Source organism: Macaca thibetana, chromosome 4 (assembly GCF_024542745.1).
Source record: "Macaca thibetana thibetana isolate TM-01 chromosome 4, ASM2454274v1, whole genome shotgun sequence".
Lineage (NCBI taxonomy): Eukaryota > Metazoa > Chordata > Mammalia > Primates > Cercopithecidae > Macaca > Macaca thibetana.
In genome coordinates, this window is record NC_065581.1 from 80763320 (window position 1) to 80786705 (window position 23386).

The window sequence follows — 23386 nt, forward strand, 5'->3', positions numbered from 1 at the left end:
GAGGTCCTGTCAGATGACTTTCAAATCCAGAAATCTAACTTGTAAAATAGTTCACAGTTGGAAGAGAACGATTCCCAAGCAAGATTCAAGTCACTGATGTTTTGAAGATATCCTGACTATAGCCCATTACTAATATGACATAGATAAAACTAAAAAGGTAAAAATAAAATCTAGTATTTATTTTTCTGGACTAGTTTTTTTAAGAAGAGGTATTAATAGTCAAATAATATATTAAAAGATTTTTATTTAGTTACTGTAACTAAACAATTTCGTCTGGTATATTTAATTCTTCATGCATTCACAAGAGAAAGATTAATGGAACATTTCAAAACAATCTATTGATACTTAGTTCTGTAAGTGGAGATGAGATTAATAGCAGGTAAAATTCATGAAGACCAAGACCAAGCCAGGGCTATCAGATACTCCCCTAACTGGATATCTGACTTCAAACAGACCAAACTTAAAGGAAGTTTTAAAAAGAATAATTTACCAATAGCAGGCTCTGAAATTGAGGCAATAATTAATAGCCTGCCAACCAAAAAAAGTCCAGGACCAGATGGATTCACAGCTGAATTCTACCAGAGGTACAAGGAGGAGCTGGTACCATTCCTTCTGAAACTATTCCAATCAATAGAAAAAGAGGGAATCCTCCCTAACTCATTTTATGAGGCCAACATCATCCTGATACCAAACCCTGGCAGAGACACAACGAAAAAAGAGAATTTTAGACCAATATCCCTGATAAACATCGATGTAAAAATCCTCAATAAAATACTGGGAAACTGGATCCAGCAGCACATCAAAAAGCTTATCCACCATGATCAAGTGGGCTTCATCCCTGGGATGCAAGGCTGGTTCAACATATGCAAATCAATAAACGTAATCCAGCATATAAACAGAACCAAAGACAAAAACCACGATTATCTCAATAGATGCAGAAAAGGCCTTTGACAAAATTCAACAGCCCTTCATTCTAAAAACTCTCAATAAATTTGGTGTTGATGGAACGTATCTCAAAATAATAAGAGCTATTTATGACAAACCCACAGCCAATATCATACTGAATGGGCAAAAACTGGAAAAATTCCCTTTGAAAACTGGCACAAGACAGGGATGCCCTCTCTCACCACTCCTATTCAACATAGTGTTGGAAGTTCTGGCTAGGGCAATCAGGCAAGAGAAAGAAAGAAAGGGTATTCAGTTAGGAAAAGAAGAAGTCAAATTGTCCCTGTTTGCAGATGACATGATTATATATTTAGAAAATCCCATTGTCTCAGCCCAAAATCTCCTTAAGCTGATAAGCAACTTCAGCAAAATCTCAGGATACAAAATTAATGTGCAGAAATCACAAGCATTCTAATACACCAGTAACAGACAGAGAGCCAAATCATGAATGAACTCCCATTCACAATTGCTTCAAAGAGAATAAAATACCTAGGAATCCAACGTACAAGGGATGTAAAGGACCTCTTCAAGGAGAACTACAAACCACTGCTCAGTGAAATCAAAGAGGACACAAACAAATGGAAGAACATACCATGTTCATGGATAGGAAGAATCAATATCGTGAAAATGGCCATACTGCCCAAGGTTATTTATAGATTCAATGCCATCCCCATCAAGCTACCAATGAGTTTCTTCACAGAATTGGAAAAAAACTGTTTTAAATTTCATATGGAACCAAAAAAGAGCCCACATCGTCAAGACAATCCTAAGTCAAAAGAACAAAGCTGGAGGCATCACGCTACCTGACTTCAAACTATACTACAAGGCTACAGGAACCAAAACAGCATGGTACTGGTACCAAAACAGAGATATAGACCAATGGAACAGAACAGAGTCCTCAGAAATAATACCACACATCTACAGCCATCTGATCTTTGATAAACCTGAGAAAAACAAGAAATGGGGAAAGGATTCCCTATTTAATAAATGGTGCTGGGAAAATTGGCTAACCATAAGTAGAAAGCTGAAACTGGATCCTTTCCTTACTCCTTATACGAAAATTAATTCAAGATGGATTAGAGACTTACATGTTAGACCTAATACCATAAAAACCCTAGAAGAAAATCTAGGTAATACCATTCAGGACATAGGCATGGGCAAGGACTTCATGTCTGAAATACCAAAAGCAACGGCAACAAAAGCCAAAATTGACAAATTGGATCTCATTAAACTAAAGAGCTTCTGCACAGCAAAAGAAACTACCATCAGAGTGAACAGGCAACCTAAAGAATGGGAGAAAATTTTTGCAATCTTCTCATCTGACAAAGGGCTAATTTCCAGAACCTACAAAGAACTCAAACAAATTTACAAGAAAAAAACAAACAGCCCCATCAAAAAGTGGGCAAAGGATATGAACAGACATTTCTCAAAAGAGGACATTCATACAGCCAACAGACACATGAAAAAATGCTCATCATCACTGGCCATCAGAGAAATGCAAATCAAAACCACAATGAGATACCGTCTCATAGCAGTTAGAATGGCAATCATTAAAAAGTCAGGAAACAACAGGTGCTGGAGAGGATGTGGAGAAATAGGAACACTTTTACACTGTTGGTGGGATTGTAAACTAGTTCAACCATTATGGAAAACAGTATGGCGATTCCTCAAGGATCTAGAACTAGAAGTACCATATGACCCAGCCATCCCATTACTGGGTATATACCCAAAGGATTATAAATCATGCTGCTATAAAGACACATGCACATGTATGTTTATTACAGCACTATTCACAATAGCAAAGACTTGGAATCAACTCAAATGTCCATCAGTGACAGACTGGATTAAGAAAATGTGGCACATATACACCACGGAATACTATGCAGCCACAAAAATGGATGAGTTTGTGTCCTTTGTAGGGACATGGATGCAGCTGGAAACCATCATCCTCAGCAAACTATCACAAGAACAGAAAACCAAACACTGCATGTTCTCACTCATAGGTGGGAACTGAACAATGAGATCACTTGGACTCGGGAAGGGGAACATCACACACCGGGGCCTATCACAGGGAGCGGGGAGGGGGGAGGGATTGCATTGGGAGTTATACCTGATGTAAAGGACGAGTTGATGCGTGCTGACGAGTTGATGGGTGCAGCACAGCAACATGGCACAAGTATACATATGTAACAAACCTGCACGTTATGCACATGTACCCTAGAACTTAAAGTATAATAATAATAAAAAAAGAATAATTTGAAAAAAAACCCTGAGGAGATAAGAAATTTACAGACTTAAATAATATATTTGTCCAAGAATATAACTAATCCAAAAGTCAAAATTCAATAGATATGCAAGTGTCAAGCATTCAGCACTTCAAGAAAGGTGGACACATGAGCAGTGTGGATGTTGCTGATCAGAAAATATCAACTCAGACCTCTCTCTTCAACAAAAATCCAAATCTTCCAAATGGAATACAAAACATGATCAATGGAAGAGAAAGGACTAGTTAAAGCTAATTCTATGTCATCCATTGGGAACAATGAGAAATCCTCTAAGAAAAGGTTTTTAAAAGCCAATACATGTAAATAAGTTTAGAAAAATGATATTGATGAAACATTGAGAACTTAATGACAGCAATAAATATTATCAACATAAATGCAAAAAATGAAACTCTACAGAAGCCCGTTAAAAATGCCTTGGAACAACAAGCTATGAGAAGATGTAAGAGCGAGGAAAACAGAACCCAAATAATCTGTTATTACAAAAAGAAAAAGTCAGTAAAATTCAATTTGGCCAAAATGTAGAAACAGACCAACCCAAAGGCTGCCACAATTTTATGACACTCTACTCAGCAGTTACGTATTGGAGTTTTTCACATAGACATAATGGTTTTAAACCTGGCCTTATATCAGAATAAATGGAGCTTTTCACTTGTTTGTTTCATTTGACTGATTTTTCAAGGTCCCTGAGGGGATCTTAGGCAGTCAGCCAACCCATCACTGGCATAATACATGGTGTCTGGAGATCACCAGTGCAGCTATAATGATATCCTTGAATATCTGTAATGACAGCAATTATATAATGGAAATTTGTCATAGAGGAAAAAACACATCTATTACATTTTTGTCTGAAGAATACAATGGTAAATGTGAACTACAGACCTATAGAAGTAAATACTCTTGTCACTAATAACCCTAATCCTGTCCTTCCACATGGTAAAAAAGAGATGAGGAGGTAAATGAGTTATTAAATTATTATAGTAGACTGTCTAAAAGGCATATTTGTGGAAAGACACCCCATTACAATGGATTTCTCTACCATTGAAACATGCTTACCCATCTCATAGGACTCTGATTTAGAATATGTAAAAATCTTTTACAACTATTAAAACATTCTACCGATAACATTTGTTTTCTGCTGTAATATAAATACATGAAAATCTCTCCAACATTAAAAATATTTAGTCCAAACAAAGGACTAAATTGCATATACTATACTACATTGGACTTAGAGACAAATATAAAGGAGGATACGTAAAAACGTAACTTACCTTTCCTCAAACAATTTAAATTAGAATTACCATATGACCTAGCAATCCCACTTCTGGGTATATACCCCCAAAGAATCAAAACCAGGGACTTAAATAGATATTTGTACACCCACATTCACAGAGGCATTATATAAACCTAAATGATATAAAAAACCAAATATCTACTGACAGATGAATGCATGAATAAAGTGTGGTATATACATATAATGGAATATAATTTGGCCTTCAAAAGGGAAGAAACTCAGGCACATGGTACAACATGGCTGAACCTTGAAGACATGCTAAGTGAAATAAACCAGCCAGCAAAGGACAGATACTATATGAGTTCACATACATGAGGTTCCCAGAGTAATCAAACTCATAGAGACAGAAAGTAGAATGGTGGTTACCAGGTGCTCGGGGAGAGAGGGAGGTGGGGAGTTATTGTTTAATGGTATAGTTACAGTTTTGAAAGATAAAAACAAGTTCTGGAAATGGATAGTGGGGATGGTTGTACAACAGTGTAAAGGTACATAATGCCACTGAACTGTACACTTTATGATGGTAAAACGGTAAAAAGCGAAAAACAAAGAACCCCCTAAACAGAAAACCAAACTTACCTTACTTAATGGAGAGGGAGCACCAGATCTAAAAGGCAACATAAAAAAAATTAAAACTGAATATACATGTGAATATATTTGTAGAAGCTTTTAAGTTGGATTTCACTTGGTCAAGCATTAACTTGTTTTATATACAGACTTTTAAAATAATGGACAAACTATTTTTTAAAAACTTTTAATCTTTTAGTTAATAATGACATCCCCTTCCACTGTTTTCCATCTACTTAATTTCCAGTACTAGAAATACTTAAATTCAACATTATTTTTTATATCTCTAGCAACTCAAATTCTTTGAGTCAAACATTATTGCCTATGTCCATAAAAACAAACTGTCCAAACGGGAATTTAAAACTATTTTCAGAAGGCTTGGAAAAAACCATGTTTTGTAGAATTATAAAAAACCCCAACACCCAGTGGCTTAGATCACTAAGGTTAGAGTACACTGTGAAGATCCCTATGGGCCCTGTGCCTGAAATATGTCTCGGCTTCCATATTCATACCCTTGAAGTCTGTTTTTTGTTTTCTGTTTTTTCCTATGGCTGTAATAAAAACTCTAGCAAGAATATTCTAGGAAAAATATTCCCATCATCCTGTTATAACTAGTGGGAGCTAGGAAACAAACAGCAACTTCGATGCTTTTTTCTAAGAAAATGAGGGAAAATTAGGAAGGGGTGAATTTTAAGTTACATTACTGGTAGCATTGACTATTGCAGATCATTTCTAGCAAAGTGCTTTGGAAATAACTGCCAGAACAGTTCACATTTTACTAACTTCAGTTGGTGAAAAACGAATAACAAAACAAGATGAAGACTAAATACATTTCAATAAGCAGCCTATATTCACCGTCTTAGTGAATGGCAGGGATGACTTTTTACTCATCTACAGAGAAAATATCACACACATAGCAGCAGCAAAAGAAAATTACAGCAGAAATTTAGTAAGTAGAATTTTGTACAATATTTTGAATTTTTGTCTTATTGGACATAGCAAATTTAACAGTATTATACGCCAAGTTAATATATATATTTTTTGAGACGGAGTTTCACTCTGTCATCCAGGCTGGAGTGCAGTGGTGCGATCTCGGCTCACTGCAAGCTCCACCTCCCGGGTTCACGCCATTCTCCCGCCTCAGCCTCCCGACTAGCTGGGACTACAGGCGCCTGCCACCACACTCAGCTTTTTTTTTGTGTGTGTGTATTTTTAGTAGAGATGGGCTTTCATAGTGTTAGCCAGGACGGTCTCGATCTCCTGACCTTGTGATCTGCCCACCTCGGCCTCCCAAAGTGCTGGGATTACAGGCGTGAGCAACCGCGCCCGGCCCAAGTTAATATCTTTTAAGTTCAACTTCATTTGCAAATACATGCCTGCCATTTTTTGTTTGAATTTAATTTCTACCTAAAATGAATATAAACAACAGGTAGCAAGGGCACAGAAAATTCCGCTATATAACAAGCATAAGGGTAACAACTTGGTTACATGGAGTTTGGCTAAAAGTTATCTTAAGAGTAATACAGTCTATGAGGGAAAGGATATACCTTTATACTGTTCATGTCAAAGGGTCTACTGAAATATCTACAGTAAATTACTTAAGAACCTAAAAATCTAGTACAGCATAAGGTAGAAAATGTCCTAGTGAGTTTTGGCTAATAATTTCTTCACTCCCACTATTTTTTCCCTTTACGTATGGAAAAAGAAGAGAGTTAAATCTGAATAAAAATTCAAGAAAATAATAGCCTGAATTCTTCAAAGAAAACATAGAAGCCTTTGGCATGGTCACTTTCTAAGAATGAATTAATTTAAATTAATTTGTTTCTCTCTCAAGCAATTTTCATAAACCAGTTCTTAGTGATATTGATACAATTATAAATACTAATAAAGAAAAGAGAATAGCCCAGTTGGGGTGGTTCACACCTATAATCCCAGCACTTTGGGAGGTCAAGGCGGGCAGATCACTTGACGTCAGGAGTTCGACACCAGCCTGACCAATATGGCGAAACCCTGTCTCTACTAAAAATACACACACACACACACACACACACACACACACACACAAAACCCAAAAATTAGCTGGCTGTGGTGGCACCCTCCTGTAATCCCAGCTACTCAAGAGGCTGAGGCGGAGAATCGCTTGACTCTGGTGGGTGGAAGTTGCAGTGAGCTGAGATCGCACCCTGCGCTCCCTCCAGTCTAGGAGACACAGCGAGACTCCGTCTCAAAAAAAATAAAAAATAAAAAAAAATCAAGGGCTTTAGAAATACATCTCCAAACTAATACCTAAAATATTATAACTTCTTCTATAACATCTTCTACCCCATAGCAAGAATGAAGATACAATAAAAATGATAGAATTGTTCTACCTGCTATAAAAAAGAATATCGTACTTAAGTATGAAAAATCATAATTGGTACAAGAATCATTTTGCCAAGCTTCCACATAAACAATATTACTAAATGATACTTAGAGTTATCCCATGAATTATGCAAACAAACAAAAATCTACTGTCTCTGTTGAGATATCATCCCACTTGCCACATTATATCTTAGTTGCCTGTTTAATTCTCTATCTTCTTCACTAGATACTAAGTTTTTTGAAAGGAAGGAACTCATCCCATTGTTTTATATCCCTAGCACTTTACCTATCACCTGACATTTTCTGTATTGCTTGAATTTTTAAATTAGAATATATTCATGTATTCATTCTATAATCAATAAATTAACCAGAAGTCTTTAAAAAGTTATTTTCTGTGAAACAAAACTGTCAGGATGTGTGACCTCTGTTTTCATAAACCAGAGTTGGCTGCTGCCATGATTTAATTAAAAGGGTGAGAACCAGAGGTGCTCCAATAGCTTTCAAAAGCACCATTAATCACTGATTAAAATCTGAAGGTTCCCAGGCTCAGAGAGGTTAATAACTTTCCCATGTCTCATCATGCTTCAACGGTGGATTCCAGACTCTAGTCCAAGTCTATCTGCTCCTCAGAGCCTATGCTCATTCCACATTCCAACCCCCAAAACACAGATAAGCTTGGCACATTTGCTTCTCTCTTACACAACATACACAACATATAAATTGCTCTTCTTATGTGTTTCTTGCTTGATTTTCCACCCTGTTAGTCATTGCCCTTTAGGAAAGAAGATGCTACATCGTTTATATATAGATAATATTTATTAAAAAGACCAATACTTATATTAATAATTTCACCTAGAAAAATCTAGTAGGTAATGAACCATGTTGGAAAAACAAGGCATTAAGATAATTTTAGAAGAAAATGAATGACCCATATAAGTAATCTACTCTAAATTCTGTAAAATTACTACAAACTCTTGGGTTTCACTATGAACACAGCAAATGTCCATATTTCCTTCCAAGATGTTAATAGGAAGCTGTCAAATAGAATATTTTGTTAAGTTTTATTTGAGTCATAACAATAATCCCTATGTAGTTTTGAGTATAAATGCTAGCCAAAAAAAAAAAAAAAAAGATGTGAAACATCTATCTACATCCTTCAAATAACTTGAATTACAAAAGATTTATCTTAAATTTCCTGTAACTTCAACACTTAGTAAACCCACATAAATAATAAAATAAATTTTTCTCTTTTGTCCTGTGGAATTATAGACACAGATAATATATAAAGGTATATCACAGAGTATTGCACATAATTACAAAAATAAATAGTAGTGGACACAAGGCACTAAATATAAAGGGCATACATATTCTTTATAACAGACATTTGCAAATGCTTCAATTTATGTATATACTTGGCTTAGAGGTTAGAATAGTTTTACACTGTGACCAGAAGACAAATGAAACAATTTTAAGTAATTAATTTTCCTTATAAATTTCTCTTTTGGCATTTATGCTATAAGCCATGGGGAAATCTTTTGTTTACTAAACAAATCAAAAAACTTTCATTTCTAAAATCTAAGAGGAATATATAAATATATATATACATATATACATCTAAGAGAGACTGTTAGTCTAGATCCAAGAAGACCAAAAGAAAGTAAAACCATTTACGCTAGTCAACTTGGGAGACAAAAATAAAGCATAATGAAAAAACACAGATGTGTAAAAGGGACAGAAATCAGTTTTACATGTTCTAAATACCAAATGTGGAATTTTAAGAGGTTTTTTTGCATTTTTAGTAATTACCAAATGCAAAAAAACTCACTCCATACAGTACTCACCCTTCACTTAAGTTCCAAGGTAAGCACAAACATACAAAGAAGAGAATAGTTAACTACTATAGTTCATTCATTTTTAATAATAGGGAATAAGCAAAAGACAAGTTCAAATGTGGTTTTAGCCAATTCAGAAGAGAAATATGACAAGCATAAAATGATTTTAAAGGAAAAAGAAAAGTTATTCTAAGAAAAAAGTAATTCAAAATGGAGGATTATTGAATTTTAAATTTCACTTTTCTAGAAATGTAACTAAATGTCCATAGCTATTTTTTTTTTTTTTTTTTTTTTTTTCAAAAATAGCTTGTGGTGACCACAAGGGGGCAAATTTAGATTGGAAGTCAGGGCTAATGAGACCCATTCTAGCTACCCAAGGAGGCTTCTTTGTGACTGCAGCACTGATAGATTTAACAAAAAAAACAAGGGAAGGGTGTGGCCCTATGTGGGGTATGGGGAACCCTGAGTGGGAATACAGTGCAGAGAAGCTGATTTATAGTGTGCATCCAGCACTGCACAAGAGAGATTTTAACTTTAGGGGATGTGCATATTTCCTTAGCTAAAGAGGTCCTTCTGTCACAGGAGCAGAAAAATTTCTTGGCTTCCTGTCTGCATTTTCTGAAATCCTAGGCAACTCATTTGGCTTCCCAGATACCCTAATAGAGGGTGGACCCAGAAATAACTGGACTAGGGCATCTCTTATTGTGAGCTAACGTACTCTCATGTCAAGTCTGATCATCCCTGGCCACACTGAGATTGGAGGCAGAGCCTGGACTGTGGAAACAACCTTGAAAGAGCCCCTGAGAGCTCCTGCTATCCATCATTCCAAATAGCTCTGCCATAATTGTCTGGAAGACTCTTACGCTGTTGCTTATCATTGCAAATTTAAAACATGCAATATTTTCTACACTAACTTGAAAAAATATTATAGAAATAACACAGCTAATGAAATAACCAGAAAAAACAAGTAACATCAAGACACAAGCCTAGATTCTGGGAGAATGTCCAGAGGGAAGAAAGTCAGAAAACAGTTGCATTTTGATAGCTCTGTTATAGGTAAAATCTGTGATCAGCCTACAGTCTTGAAATGATCATTACACTGGTTATCTCTACTAACTCCTGCTGTCAACCTAAATGGAATAAACAGAAAGTTGGTATCATCAACAAAGACAGATTCCAAACTCTCTCTGTAGAGGACCTACATTAGGTGTTTAAATGGACATAATGAAGTGTAAAATAGTCCCTAACCTTTAGATTCAGAAAATCTACTTAAATCATACATGTAAAAAAAGAAATAGCCACAATACTGAGCAGTTCAGGATAAAGAAAGGCTTCATGAGAAAGTAGGACTGGAGATGGCCCTCCCAGGATGCATAAGATTTACAAAGCAGGACAAGGGCGGGTGAGCATCCTAAGACTCACAGAATTACAGTCTGAATAAGGCACAAAGATTGGAAAGCACCAGGCCTTGTGAATAGACAAGCTTCAGACCTGTTGGAGAGATGGGGGAGGGGGGAAAGAACCTGGACATTTTGTGCATGCAGTGAGGAAAAAGTCAAAAATATAGGCACCCAAACACAAAGGTATGAAAATCTAGTAAAATTGTACTTATCACTACTTGATTGCTATTCTCTATATAAAAGGATCTATGAATAAAATGTCAGTAGCATACCATGTCTAATGGCTCAAATAGGGAGAGACTGGAGTCCAAAAACTATACTTGAGGGTTTTTCTTTTTTCACAGTGGTGTTGATAACAATAATAGAGTAATCAAGGCTGCTTGTGAAATTGTGCTTGTTTTCACTCATGTCCAATGATAACAGCTTTGATTTTTAAACATGAGTAACTATTTTTCCATATACTGCGAATTCCTTCCAAGGGCAAATGTTCAAATCATTAGGTTCAGTTAATGTTGGTACAATCTACTAATTTGCTGCATTAGCCTGCAGAGAGATTGTCTATACCCACTGTCATAATAGGAAGGGTAGGGGTTCTGAGGAAGCCCAGAAAATTACAACAAAGCAAGCCCTAAAACTGAGCAATATAAGTTGTACCATGATAAATCTCATTCTTAGAAGAACGACTCTAGTATTTTTCATCTTATTTAGAATATACAGCTAATGCGTACTTGTTTCCAGGTTTCTTTCCTTCTAATGTATTTAGATGCTGTTCAAGCGTCTCCATAAGACTGCTGGGAGCCTACAATAAGAAAGTAAAAATAAATGTCTGCATTGTTTACTTTCAACGTAAACACACTGTAACGTCACTGTAACTTTGTATGGTGGAAGTCTGTGGATGGACCCCGATATACATGTGAGATGATTTAATTCCAGGTTCTTTCAGTATTTAGATATTTAAATTCCACTGCCTGACCTTCAGGCAGGCCCATCTTAAATAGACTTAACTCCACTGCATGACAAATAGCATTACAGTGTGGTTTCAGTGCAGAGATTACATTGGATAGACTTTTACTAATATATTACTTATATGCAGTAAACTCAAATCAAGTTTACCACCTCCTTCTCATAAGACCATAGTAAAAATGAGTGTTTGTATTCAAGTCAAAAATATAAGTGCCCAAATACAAATTCACAGAAATTTGAAAATACAGTAAAATTTCACTTATCTACATTTGTCTGAACTATTAGGAAAATCCATTATAATATATTTTTAAAAGGTGGTGAGTGAGAGTTGTGGGGAAAAGAATATAATTCTAATAATCAATAACAATTAAGATTTTATTATTGACCTATTTATATATAATATAAAAATATTTATCTGTATAATAAAGTAACTTTTAGCAAATATAATATTAGAGCACTATGTATTGACACATTTAATAAATTTCAACTCTTATTAAGAATTACTTGAATGTTTCCATTTATAAATAAAATTTTAGGCGATATAAAGTGATGACATTTTACTGTACACTTAAGGAGAAATAACAGGTTCATGCAAATGTTTCACCCAATCTATTCCTTAAGCATTAGAGATTTAATTTCATCTTTCTCAAATAGTTGTAACACAAATTAGACCTTAACAGCAGCATAGGCATTCAAAGAATAGCATTTCTTAAATGAAATATATAACTACCCTTATAGATATATTTAATTCTGACAATTCTTCTTTAAATTAATGTGAAATTAATTTTGAAGGACATTGAAGTAACTATGCTGATAAAGGAACTCACAGAATTCACAGACATTCATATAACTGTATCTTTTACACTGTACATTTAATGACAGATTAAAATTCTTATTAAAAATCTTTAATTTTGAAAATTCAGGACATTTATTTAATATTCATTTTTCACTTCACTAATAGACTCTTAAACTGTCTTAACATTCATGTGATTATTATATTTGTAATTATGTGATTATAAATGTAAATTACCGAGTGAACTAAAACATGTAAATGTAGATATATAAAAATTACTAAGTGAACCAAAATATTAACTTGATCAAAATGATGAAGGCAAGATAGAAAGGAATAGCCCTGTCAACATTATTTTAAAAGCTTTTAACTACAGAGTTAAAAAAATAAGATTATCAGGAGATATAATAAGTTTAGAAAATTACAAAAATTAGGATTTTAAAACACAACTCAGATGAAAATGGACTTAATAAATTCTAGTAAACCACAACTAAGACTGTATTTCTAAGTTTAAAAAATGAATTTTAAAAGATATAGAATATTTTGTTCTAGATACCAGATTATAAACTATAAAGAAATGCTCATTGAATAGAGAATGTACACAGTAACCTTAAGAAGAAAAAATAGAAATGGCTTCAAAATTTTTAGATGAATTTACATCTGATAACTTTGAAATTATCATATTAATTGCCAGTGATGATGATAATGATGATGATGATGATGGAATTTAGGAGGTCTGGGCATATAGACTTTTCATATTTCTATTTTTTCAATGGTATTGCAGTAAGGAAAAAAAATAAGCCATAGAACTTCTTTCCAGTTACAAGACTTAAGATACTCTGAATGTTAAATGTAATGTTAAGAAAGTGTGATTTTTTTGGCTAAGCCTAACTTTAAAACATGGTCTAAGAAAAATGCGATTTATAGTCACAAAATAGGAACAAATATAGGATAATCAAAAATAGGTAATATTTTCTCCTATTAAGTTTCTTAGTTACCTAAAACAAAACAAAACAAAAAACCCGGAAGAGAGTTCACCATTTTATTCATTTTGTAAAGTTTCTTAACTAAGTGAGAAAATTGAAAAAATAAGTAGAAGTCACAAAAAATCACAATAGCGGAAAGAGAAATTTGATCAAGGAATACAAGACTATCAAACTGACTTCTGTCTTAAAGGGAAATTAAGTTTGGAGCATTCCATCCCAGAAGTTTGAAAGTGCTGCATCATTTATATTTCTTATAAGGACATGTAAAATCGAAGAGAAATAAATTCCTCAAATGTCTTTGGAGGAAAAAAAAGTACTTTGATAGTAATATCCAGGAGTGCAGGAATGTCAACCTTTTCTCTACTGCATCTATGGCAGCGAGGACATCCTGGCATGCAGTAGACAATAAATGAAAACCGTCTCTTAAATTTCCAAGGAGCAAAAACTTTGAGAATGCCTCTGCTGTTGTGAAAGGAATGTAACATAACAAAATATAATGAGCAGGCTCTTCAGTTGCTTGTTTTTAAAAATGCCAAAGTCAACAGACCAAGCAGATGGGAACACCAATCCAAAGAACAAGAGTCAGCCTGTGAAAGCTAATACATAACAGCAACATATCATGGTTACCGATTCATCAGTTGTATGGTCTTTAAAGGGAGACCTTTCTTTACCAGTAGTTTTCATATCAACCAGAATTCCTGACATCAAAACCTAAGATTTTTTTCATAAATGAAGACATTTTACATTTGGAGTGTACACATGCCACAAACAGGAAATAATATTAGAAAATTCTTTTCTTGGAACAAGTTCATAGCTGATTGTGAGCCCAGGCTCCAAAAGAAAGCATCCATCTACAATTTAGATGCTATAGCTTATAAAGCATCATTAAAACCAAATTTTAAAAAAGCAATCACAAGATCATTCAAATTTTTATCATTATATCTAAGAAACCATTTGAAAGTGCTGAGGATAAATGTTTCAGTTCTGATATATTCAGTTCTTACCCAAAACAGTTATTTTTGAATTTCCTTAAAAATTTCATTGATATTTGTGAAAATTTTAAATGTAATAATTATGATACTATGTGTATAAGTTAAAAAGGGTTACAGATGATTGTATTCATGTTTAATGTGCAGTCTCTAACCTAAAAGGTGTCCATTAAATCCATAAGGATATCCATGAAATTCCTCCATTCCATTTTGCTGCAAGAGGAATTCTAATCCTTTTTTAAGTTATGAGCATTCTATTCCTACTCCCAGTAGGAAGCCCTTCTGATCTCCATCTCTTCTTTAGCACTCTCTTCTGGCAGGTATTTTTGTTCATTACCTGGATAGAATGAATGGCCACGGTGGCCACAGACAAGCCTGGTAGAAAGCAGAATCTAATCTTAGAAGAGTAGAACCGAATCCATATAACCTGGTACTTTGGGCCCATCTGCAGATTAATCCTGGTTTTAAGGATGAAACAACTGTCTAAAGGACTAACCCCAGAACAATTCACATGCTGGCTCAGACCTGATCACAACTGTCAGAGGTCTAACTCCTCAGTTCAATTAGAGACTTCCATTAGACCTGCTGACAGGCTCTATGCAGGAATGAAGAAGGGTGTTTAGCTCTATGTCACTCACAACCCCAAAAGAAACCACAGTATTAAGAAATTTCCGAAGCATATCATATTCTTGTATTGAACTAGAGGAATTTTTCTATGAACAGGTAATTTAAAAATAAATATTTTTCCCCATTTAAAACATCTTTTAGGTTCAGGGATACTTGTGCAGGTTTGTCATATAGGTAAATTACATGTCACAGGGGTTTGGTGTACAGATTATTTCATCACCCAGGTAATAAGCATAGTACCTGATAGATAGTTTTTCAATCCTTACCCTCCTACCACCTTCTACCCTCCAGTAGGCCTTGGTGTCTGTTGTTCACTTCTTTGTGACATATATACTCAGTGTCTAGCTCCCACTTATAAGTGAGAACATGCAGTATTTGGTTTTCTGTTTCTGCATTAGTTTATTTGGGATATTGGCCTCAAGCTCCATCCATGTCGCTGCAAAGTACACGATCTTTTCTTTTTAATAGTTGTGTAGTATTCCATGGTGTATATATATGTATCACATAAATATAAACGTCAATATTGAAATGTATGTGGTGCTTAAGGTCATAACAAAAGCAGATAATAGAGTGCTAACAGATTCTGATGAATTTCTACCATAGAATAGCTTTCTAAAAGACCCAGGGCAAGATTTTATTTTCTTTGAGGGAGGAGTCTCTGTTCCCTAAATTATGAAAACACACATATTAAATAATTCAGTAAAATATAATGTTTCTGGGCTTCTTGAAGGGGAGACTGTAAAAATTATAATGACTATAATAGTATCATTAAAAATTTAATCCAAGTATATGATTTCAATGATGTACTTTCAATGATATGCTCTCATTGTTTAATGTTAAAAGTGAAAAGGGATTTAAGTAGTCATTTGAATATTTCCTTGTTTCCCCTCAGACTCCGCCCAAACTAAGTACGACAGATGAGGACCTATATTCTTAACTGAGAGCCTAGTTTCTCTTTTATTCTATAGTAAGGGTGTCCATAGAGTTGAAATAAAGATGATTTGCCACTTCTAGAAGCTATTCATTAGCTTATAAATGTCAGAGCTAAATATTTTAATGTCTTAAAAGTTAACATGTATTACTTATGTGGATTATTTTTTTAAATGTACTATAAATTTTACTAAAAATGATGAGTTTAAACGAAAACACATATTTTCTTTGCTTTTTAGTGTTACAAAGATAAATCTATGTCTAATAAAGAGATTTTTAGTGATACTTAATGCACACTTAATATTTTGGCCATATCCAAAATGATACCAATATCTTACTCAGGTATGTGCCTCATCAAAAAACACTATTTTCTCATAGTAGCAGAAATATTTTATACCAATATTCTGTCTATGAGAAAGAACTATCTCTCAACTTTTAACTAAAAAATACAATGCCATCATGTTCTGAATTGCTCTGTGAATTTTATTCATAAAGAATTCTTGATATTTAATTGGTATTTTAATAATACAAATACAGAAGATCATTTCTTTGAGTTTCCCTAATTTTTAATAAAAATTTAAGGATTAATATTATTTTAAAGATGGAAACATTTCAAGGCATAATAAGGATAGCAAATTACTAAATGCACTTTGATATTATTAAAAGTGGATATCTTTCACTATGACAATTTTTTTCTATTATAATGACTATATTTACAAGGACAGAAAGTTCATATATTCATTACTGGTATATAAGATAGCAGCTCTATGTTTTCTCCTATTATCTCTACAATAACATCATTTCTAGTTAAATAACATGTTTGGGATATAAATGTACCATAACAGAGTGCTTAAGTAAAAACAGTTCCGGCCAATAATGAGAAAGGTTATACAATAAAGCTGGACCCATGAATGACCTTGAATGTATATATTAGGATCCATACACAGTACCCTCTTCACAGATAAAATGATTGACACAGAAGCCCCTCTATCGTTGGCATTTACTAGATGGGCTCCAGAAAAATTGCTCATCTACCACTACTATTTTATTAGCTTATTTTATGCATGGACATGCTTCCATTTCATAGGGGAGACAAGTAGCGTTTTCACTATTCATGTGTCTCCTTCATATCTGGGACATGTTGGAAACTAGGAAGACAAGCAGGAGGAAAAGTTCTAATCTAATTATCAGGCCTAGAAATAGTGACTTTTCATTACTAAAGCACTTCTATTAACATTATTCAAGGTTTCCTTTTAATCAAGTTTAAAATGAAAAGATGAGTTCATTTACTAAATTCAGTTGCATTTAAAGAAGAAACTATTTCATAAGAACAAGAAAATCCTCCTATTACCTCCAGAAATATATTCAATGTCTAGAAAAAATAAATAAGGTAGAATAATTTCCAAGAAAGTTGCTTGGCCTAAATTCAAAATGCATGAAATGCTTACAAGACTATGCCCATTTGTGGCAATATATGTTGTAATAATCTCATGCATAGTGAATCTTCCACTGGGAGAGTTGCTTACCTGTGTGAGGTCAGGAATGTCACCTTTATCAATACCAACTTGCTGTGGATTAAAAAAATTAGAAATTAGTAGAACTTTTAAAACTAATTTTTTTCATTTAATGGAATATCACCTATACAATTAGTTAAAACAGCTCAATATTATTGTAAATGAATTATTTTATATATCAGTCTCACTTGGAACATATGCTTTTTATTCAGTTTTTCACTCAATAAAATAGAGCAATAATTTCATGAAATAGCTAGATATAACAAATGTATAGAATTCTACTAGAATGTAAAAACAAATGACAATAAATTAAAGCATAAAATGTAATGGTATCCTCCTTAGTCAACAGAAGCTCAAAACGTACAACACTGCTTAGACTAAATTTAGTAGTTAATTATGCCCAGCTTCTGGATAGGGAATGTTCATTTAGTTCTAAAACTCATTCAGGGTATAATTTCCACTCTTTCTCCCACAGACCTAACTTTTTTAGTTTCTTATGTATCCTTTCAGAGTTTCTTTATGTATATTCAAGGAAATATGAAATTATACAAATATATACTTATTTCCCCATTACTATACAAACAATAGCATATTATATATAATGAACTTATATTTTTCACTTAAAATATATCTTAGACATATATCCATATAAACACACAGTATGTCCTCATTTAATAAACAGCTGCATAGAACTTCCTTGTCCTATATTTAATTAGTAACTTATTAATGGACACTAAATTTGCTTTTGATCTCTTGCCATTGCAAGCAGTGCTGCACACACCATTCTGCGTGTGTGTGTACATATCTGTGTGATATACTCGTAGAAGTGGAATTACCAGGTAAAAGTATATGCATATTGTTAATTTTGTTAGCATGGGGTAGGGGCAGAGAAAGAGAGAAGGCAGGAAAAGCAAATATGAAAAAATATTAATAAAGGTAAATCAATGAAGAGACCATATTTGTTCATTATACATCAATTCTTTTATAGGTCTGAAAATTATTCAAAGTGAAAAGTTGGGGAAAAACACAAATCACAAGTTCATCATATCATTTTCATATAAATAATGAAATTGAGGTTCAAAGAAATAAAGTGAGTTAAGCCAAAGTATCTCTCCTTGAGAAATGAAGAGCTTTGATTATACTGTTGGAAATGTAGGAGTATATACATGAAGAAAATGTGCTGCTACAAAGACAATAAAGCAAACTGGAGATCAGAAAATCCATTTGTGCGTCAAATGCTGAACTACCTTCTTTCCTTTTTCTTCTCTGTGTCTACAGCGGGGTTTCTCAGTCTTGGCATTATTGGCAATTGGGGAAGATAATTCTTGTTGGGTGGTATCCTGTGCATCATAGGATGTTTAGCAGCATCCCTGACCTCTACCCACAGGATGCTAGTAGCCACCCTCTCCAGTGTAATAACAAAAACATCTCTAAATGTTATCCTTTGAGGATGGGAGGGAAGCCAAGTCACTTGCTGTTGAGACCACTGACATAGAGCACTTGCTCTAATCTCTCTGGATCAAATAATGTTTGAATCCAGAATTCCAGACTTTACTTTTTTTTGCAACTACCAAATATTATTTTTTAATTTCTTTTAAAAATTTTTCCATTTTTATTTTAGATTCAGGGGTACAAGTGCAGATTTGTTACAAGGGTACATTGTATGATGCTGAGGTTTGGGCTTCTATTAATGCTGTCACCCAGATAGTGAACACAGTGCCTAACAGGAAGGTTTTCAGCCCTTGACTTCTTCCCTTTGTAGCTCTTTTTGGAGTCCCCGGTGTCGACTGTTCTCATCTCTATGTGTGTACCCAAGGTTTAGCTCTCACTAATAAGTAAGAACATGTGGTATTTAGTTTTATGTTTCTGCGTTAGTTCACTTAGGATAATGGCCCCCAGCTACATTCACATTGCTGCAAAGGGCATGATTTCATTCTTTTTTATGGCTGCATAGTATTCCATGGTGCATATGTACCACATTTTCTTTAACCAGTCCACTACTGATGGGCACCTAGGTTGATTCCATGCCTTTGCTATTGTGAATAGTGCTGCAACTAACATATGAGTGCATGTGTCTTTTTGGTAGAATAATTTATTTTCCTTTGGGTATATACTCAGTAATGGGATTACTCAAACAGTAGTTCTATTGTTAGTTCTTTGAGAAATCTCCAAACTACTTTCTGCAGTGGCTGAACTACATTCTCATCAACGGTGTATATGAGTTCCCTTTTCTCTGTAGCCTTGTCAACATGTTGTTTTTTTGGCTTTTTAATAATATTCATTCTGACTAGGTGTAAGATAGTATCTCACTGGGGTTCTGATTTGCATTTCTCTGATGATTAGTGATGTTGAGCATTTTTCCATACATTTGTTGGCCACTTATATGTCTTCTTTTGAGAAGTGTCTGTTCATGTCCTTTGCCCACTTTTTAATGGAGTTGTTTTTCTTGGTGATTTATTTAAATTCCTTATAGATTCTGGACATTAGTCATTGGTCAGAAACAAAGGTGATGAGTATTTTCGCTCATTCTGTAGGTTGTCTGTTTACTCTGTTAATAGTTTCTTTTGCTGTGCAGCTCTTCAGTTTAAACAGGTCTCAGTTGCCAATTTTAATTTTTGTTGCAATTGATTTTGAGGACTTTGTCATAAATTCTTTGCCAATGCCAATGTCCAGAAGGATATTTTCTAAGTTTCCTTCTAGCACTTTTATAGTTTGAGGTATTTCATCCATCTTTAGTTAATTTTTGTATGTGTTGATATAGATAGGGGATCCAGTCTCATTCTTTTGCATATGGCTAGCCAGTTTTCCCAGCGCCATTTCTGAATAAGGAGTCCTTTCCCCTTGTTATGCTTATTTTTGTCAACTTATTAAGGATCAGTTGGTTGTAGGTAAGCTGCTTTATTTCTGGGTTCTCTACTCTGTTCCACTGTTCTATGTGTCTGTTTTTGTACCAGTATCATGCTGTTTTGTTTACTGTACCCTTGTAGTATAGTTTGAAGTCAGGTAATGGGATGCCTCTGGCTTTGTTCTTTTTGCTTAAGATTGCTTTGGCGATTCCACCTCTTTTTTGGCTTCATATAAATTTAGAATAATTTCTTCTAGTTCTGTGGAAAATGATGTTGATAATTTGATAGACATAGGATTAAATCTACAGATTGCTTTGGGCAGTAGAGCCATTTTAACAATATTTATTCTTCCAATCTATGAGCGTGAAATGTTTTTCCATTTGTTTGTGTTATCTCTCACTTCCAGTAGTGTTTTGTAGTCCTCCTTGTAGAGATCTTTTATCTCCTTGGTTAGAGGTACTCCTAGGTTTTAAATTTTTTTGTTTGGCTATTGTAAATGGGATTGCATTCTTGATTTGGTTCTCAGATTGGAAGTTACTGGTGCATAGAAATGCTATTGATTTTGATGTTTATAGGTAGATTTTTGTATCCTGAAACTTTACTGAAGTTGTTTATCAGGTCTAGGAGTTTTTTGATGGAATTTGAGGATTTTCTGGTATAGAATCATATCCTTAGCAAAGAGAGATAGTTTTACTTCCTCTTTTCCTATTTGGATTCCTTTTATTTCTCTCTGTATCCTGACTGCTCTGTAGGACTTGCAGTATTATGCTGAATAGTAGTGGTGAGAGTGGGCATCCTTGTCTTGTTCTAGTTCTTAAAGGGAATGCTTCCAGCTTTTGCTCATTCAGTGTGATGTTGGCTGTGGGTTTGTCATAGATGGTTCTTATATTTTGAAGTATGCTCCTTCAATGTCTAATTAGTCAAGGGTTTGTATCACGAAGGGAGGTTGGATTTTACAGAAAGCTTTTGCTGCGTCTATTAATTATATGGTTTTCGTTTTTAATTCTGTTTACGTGGTGAATTACATTTATTGTTTTGCACATGTTGAACCAACCTTGCATCCCAGGAATAAAGCCCACTTGATTGTGGTTAATTAACTTTTTGATGTGGTGCTGGATTTGATTTGCTATTATTTTGTTGAGGATTTCTGCATCTGTATTTGTCAGGGATATTGACTTGTAGTTTTCTTTTTTTCTTGTGCCTTTGCCAGATTTTAGTATCAGGATGACACTGGTTTCATAGAATGAGTTAGGGAGGAATCCCTCCTTCTCAATTTATTGAAATAGTTTCAGTAGAATTGCTACCAGTTCTTCTTTTTACATCTGATAGAATTTAGCTGTGAATCCATTTGGTCCGAGGCTTTTATTGTTTAGTAGGTTTTCTCACTACTGAAGTCAGCTGCAGAACTTGTTATTGGTTTTTCAGACCAATAGCAGAGTTTCAATTTCTTCCTGGTCCAATACTGAAAGGTTGTATGTTTCCAGAAATTTATCCATTTCCCCTAGATTTCTACTTTGCTTGCATAGAGGTGTTCGTAGTAGTCCAGAGGATTTTTTCTATTTTTGTGGGATCAATTGAAATGTCACCTTTGTCTGTGTGATTGGATTTATTTGGATCTTCTCTCTTTTTTTTCATTGTTAATCTAGCTAGTGGTCGATCAATCTTGTTTATCATTTCAAAGAACCAATTTTTATTTCATTGATTCTTTGTATGTTTTGGGGGTGTCAATCCCATTTATTTATTTATTTAATTTCCATAGGTTATTGGGGAACAAGTGAGGTGGTGTTTGGTTACATGAGTATTTAGTGGTGATCTGTGAGATTTTGGAGCAGCCATCACCTGAGCAGTATACACTGCACCCTATTTGTAGTCTTTATCCCTCACCCTCTTCCCACCCTTTCCCCCTGATTTCCCCAAAGCCCATTGTGTCATTATTATGCTTTTGCATCCTCATAGCTTAGCTCCCACTTATGAATGAGAATATATAATGTTTGGTTTTCCATTCCTGAGTTACTTCACTTAGAATAATAGTCTCCAATCTAATCCATGTCACTGCAAATGCCATTAACTCATTCCTTTTTATAGCTAAGTAATATTCCATTATATATATATATATATAAATAAAATATATATATCACACTTTATCCATTCATTGATAGGTAGGCAGTTCAGTTGGTTCCACGATTTTGCAATTATGAATTGTGCTGCTATAAACATGTGTGTGCAAGTATGACTTCTTTTCCTCTGGGTAGATACCCAGTAGAGGGATTGCTGGATCAAATGGTAGTTCTGCTTTCAGTTATTTAAGGAATCTCCACACTGTTTTCCACAGTGGCTGTACTAGTTTACATTCCCACCAGCAGTGTAGAAGTGTTCCCTGATCACCACACCCATGCCAACATCTACTGTATTTTTGTTGTTGTTGTTGTTTGTTTGTTTTTTGATGTTTTGATTATGGCCATTCTTGCAGGAGTAAGGTGGTATCACATTGCAGTTTTGATTTGCATTTCCCTGATTGTTAGTGATGTTAAGCATTTTTTTCATATGTCTGTCGGCCCATTTGTGTATCTTCTTTTGAGAATTGTTTATTTATGTCCTTAGCCCACTTTTTGATGGGATTTCTTTTTCTTGCTGATTTGAGTTCATTGTAGATTCTGTGAAGATTTTTTCCCACTCTTTGGGTTGTCTGTTTACTGTGCTGACTATTCCTTTTGCTTTGCAAAGGTTCTTTAGTTTAGATGTATAGATTGTGAAGATTTTTTCCCACTCCGTGGGTTGTCTGTTTACTGTGCTGACTATTCCCTTCACTTTGCAAAAGTTCTTTAGTTTAATTAAGTCCCAGAAATTTATCTTTGTTTTTTTGCATTTGCTTTTGGGTTCCTGGTCATGAAATCCTCGCCTACGCCAATGTCTAGAAGGGTTTTTCCAATGTTATCTTCTAGAATTTTTACAGTTTCAGATCTTACATTTAAGTCTTTAATCCATCTTGAGTTTCTTTTGTATAAGGTGAGAGATGAGGATCCAATCTTATTCTCGTACATGTGGCTAGCCAATTATCCCAGC

General features: G+C 34.4%; 1 protein-coding gene across 20 annotated transcripts in view; it reads right to left on the reverse strand.

Moving 5' to 3' along the window:
• SNAP91 (synaptosome associated protein 91) overlaps positions 1-23386 on the reverse strand; it is a 166693-nt gene that overhangs the window by 60784 nt on the left and 82523 nt on the right. For all 20 annotated transcript variants that reach the window (XM_050788125.1, XM_050788136.1, XM_050788131.1 and 17 more), the window contains exons 9-11: positions 17490-17531; positions 11407-11477; positions 5098-5125 (exon numbers count right to left, since the gene is read on the reverse strand). In XM_050788125.1, coding sequence (XP_050644082.1) covers positions 5098-5125; positions 11407-11477; positions 17490-17531 — 141 coding nt within the window. The remainder of the gene's footprint in view (positions 1-5097; positions 5126-11406; positions 11478-17489; positions 17532-23386) is intronic.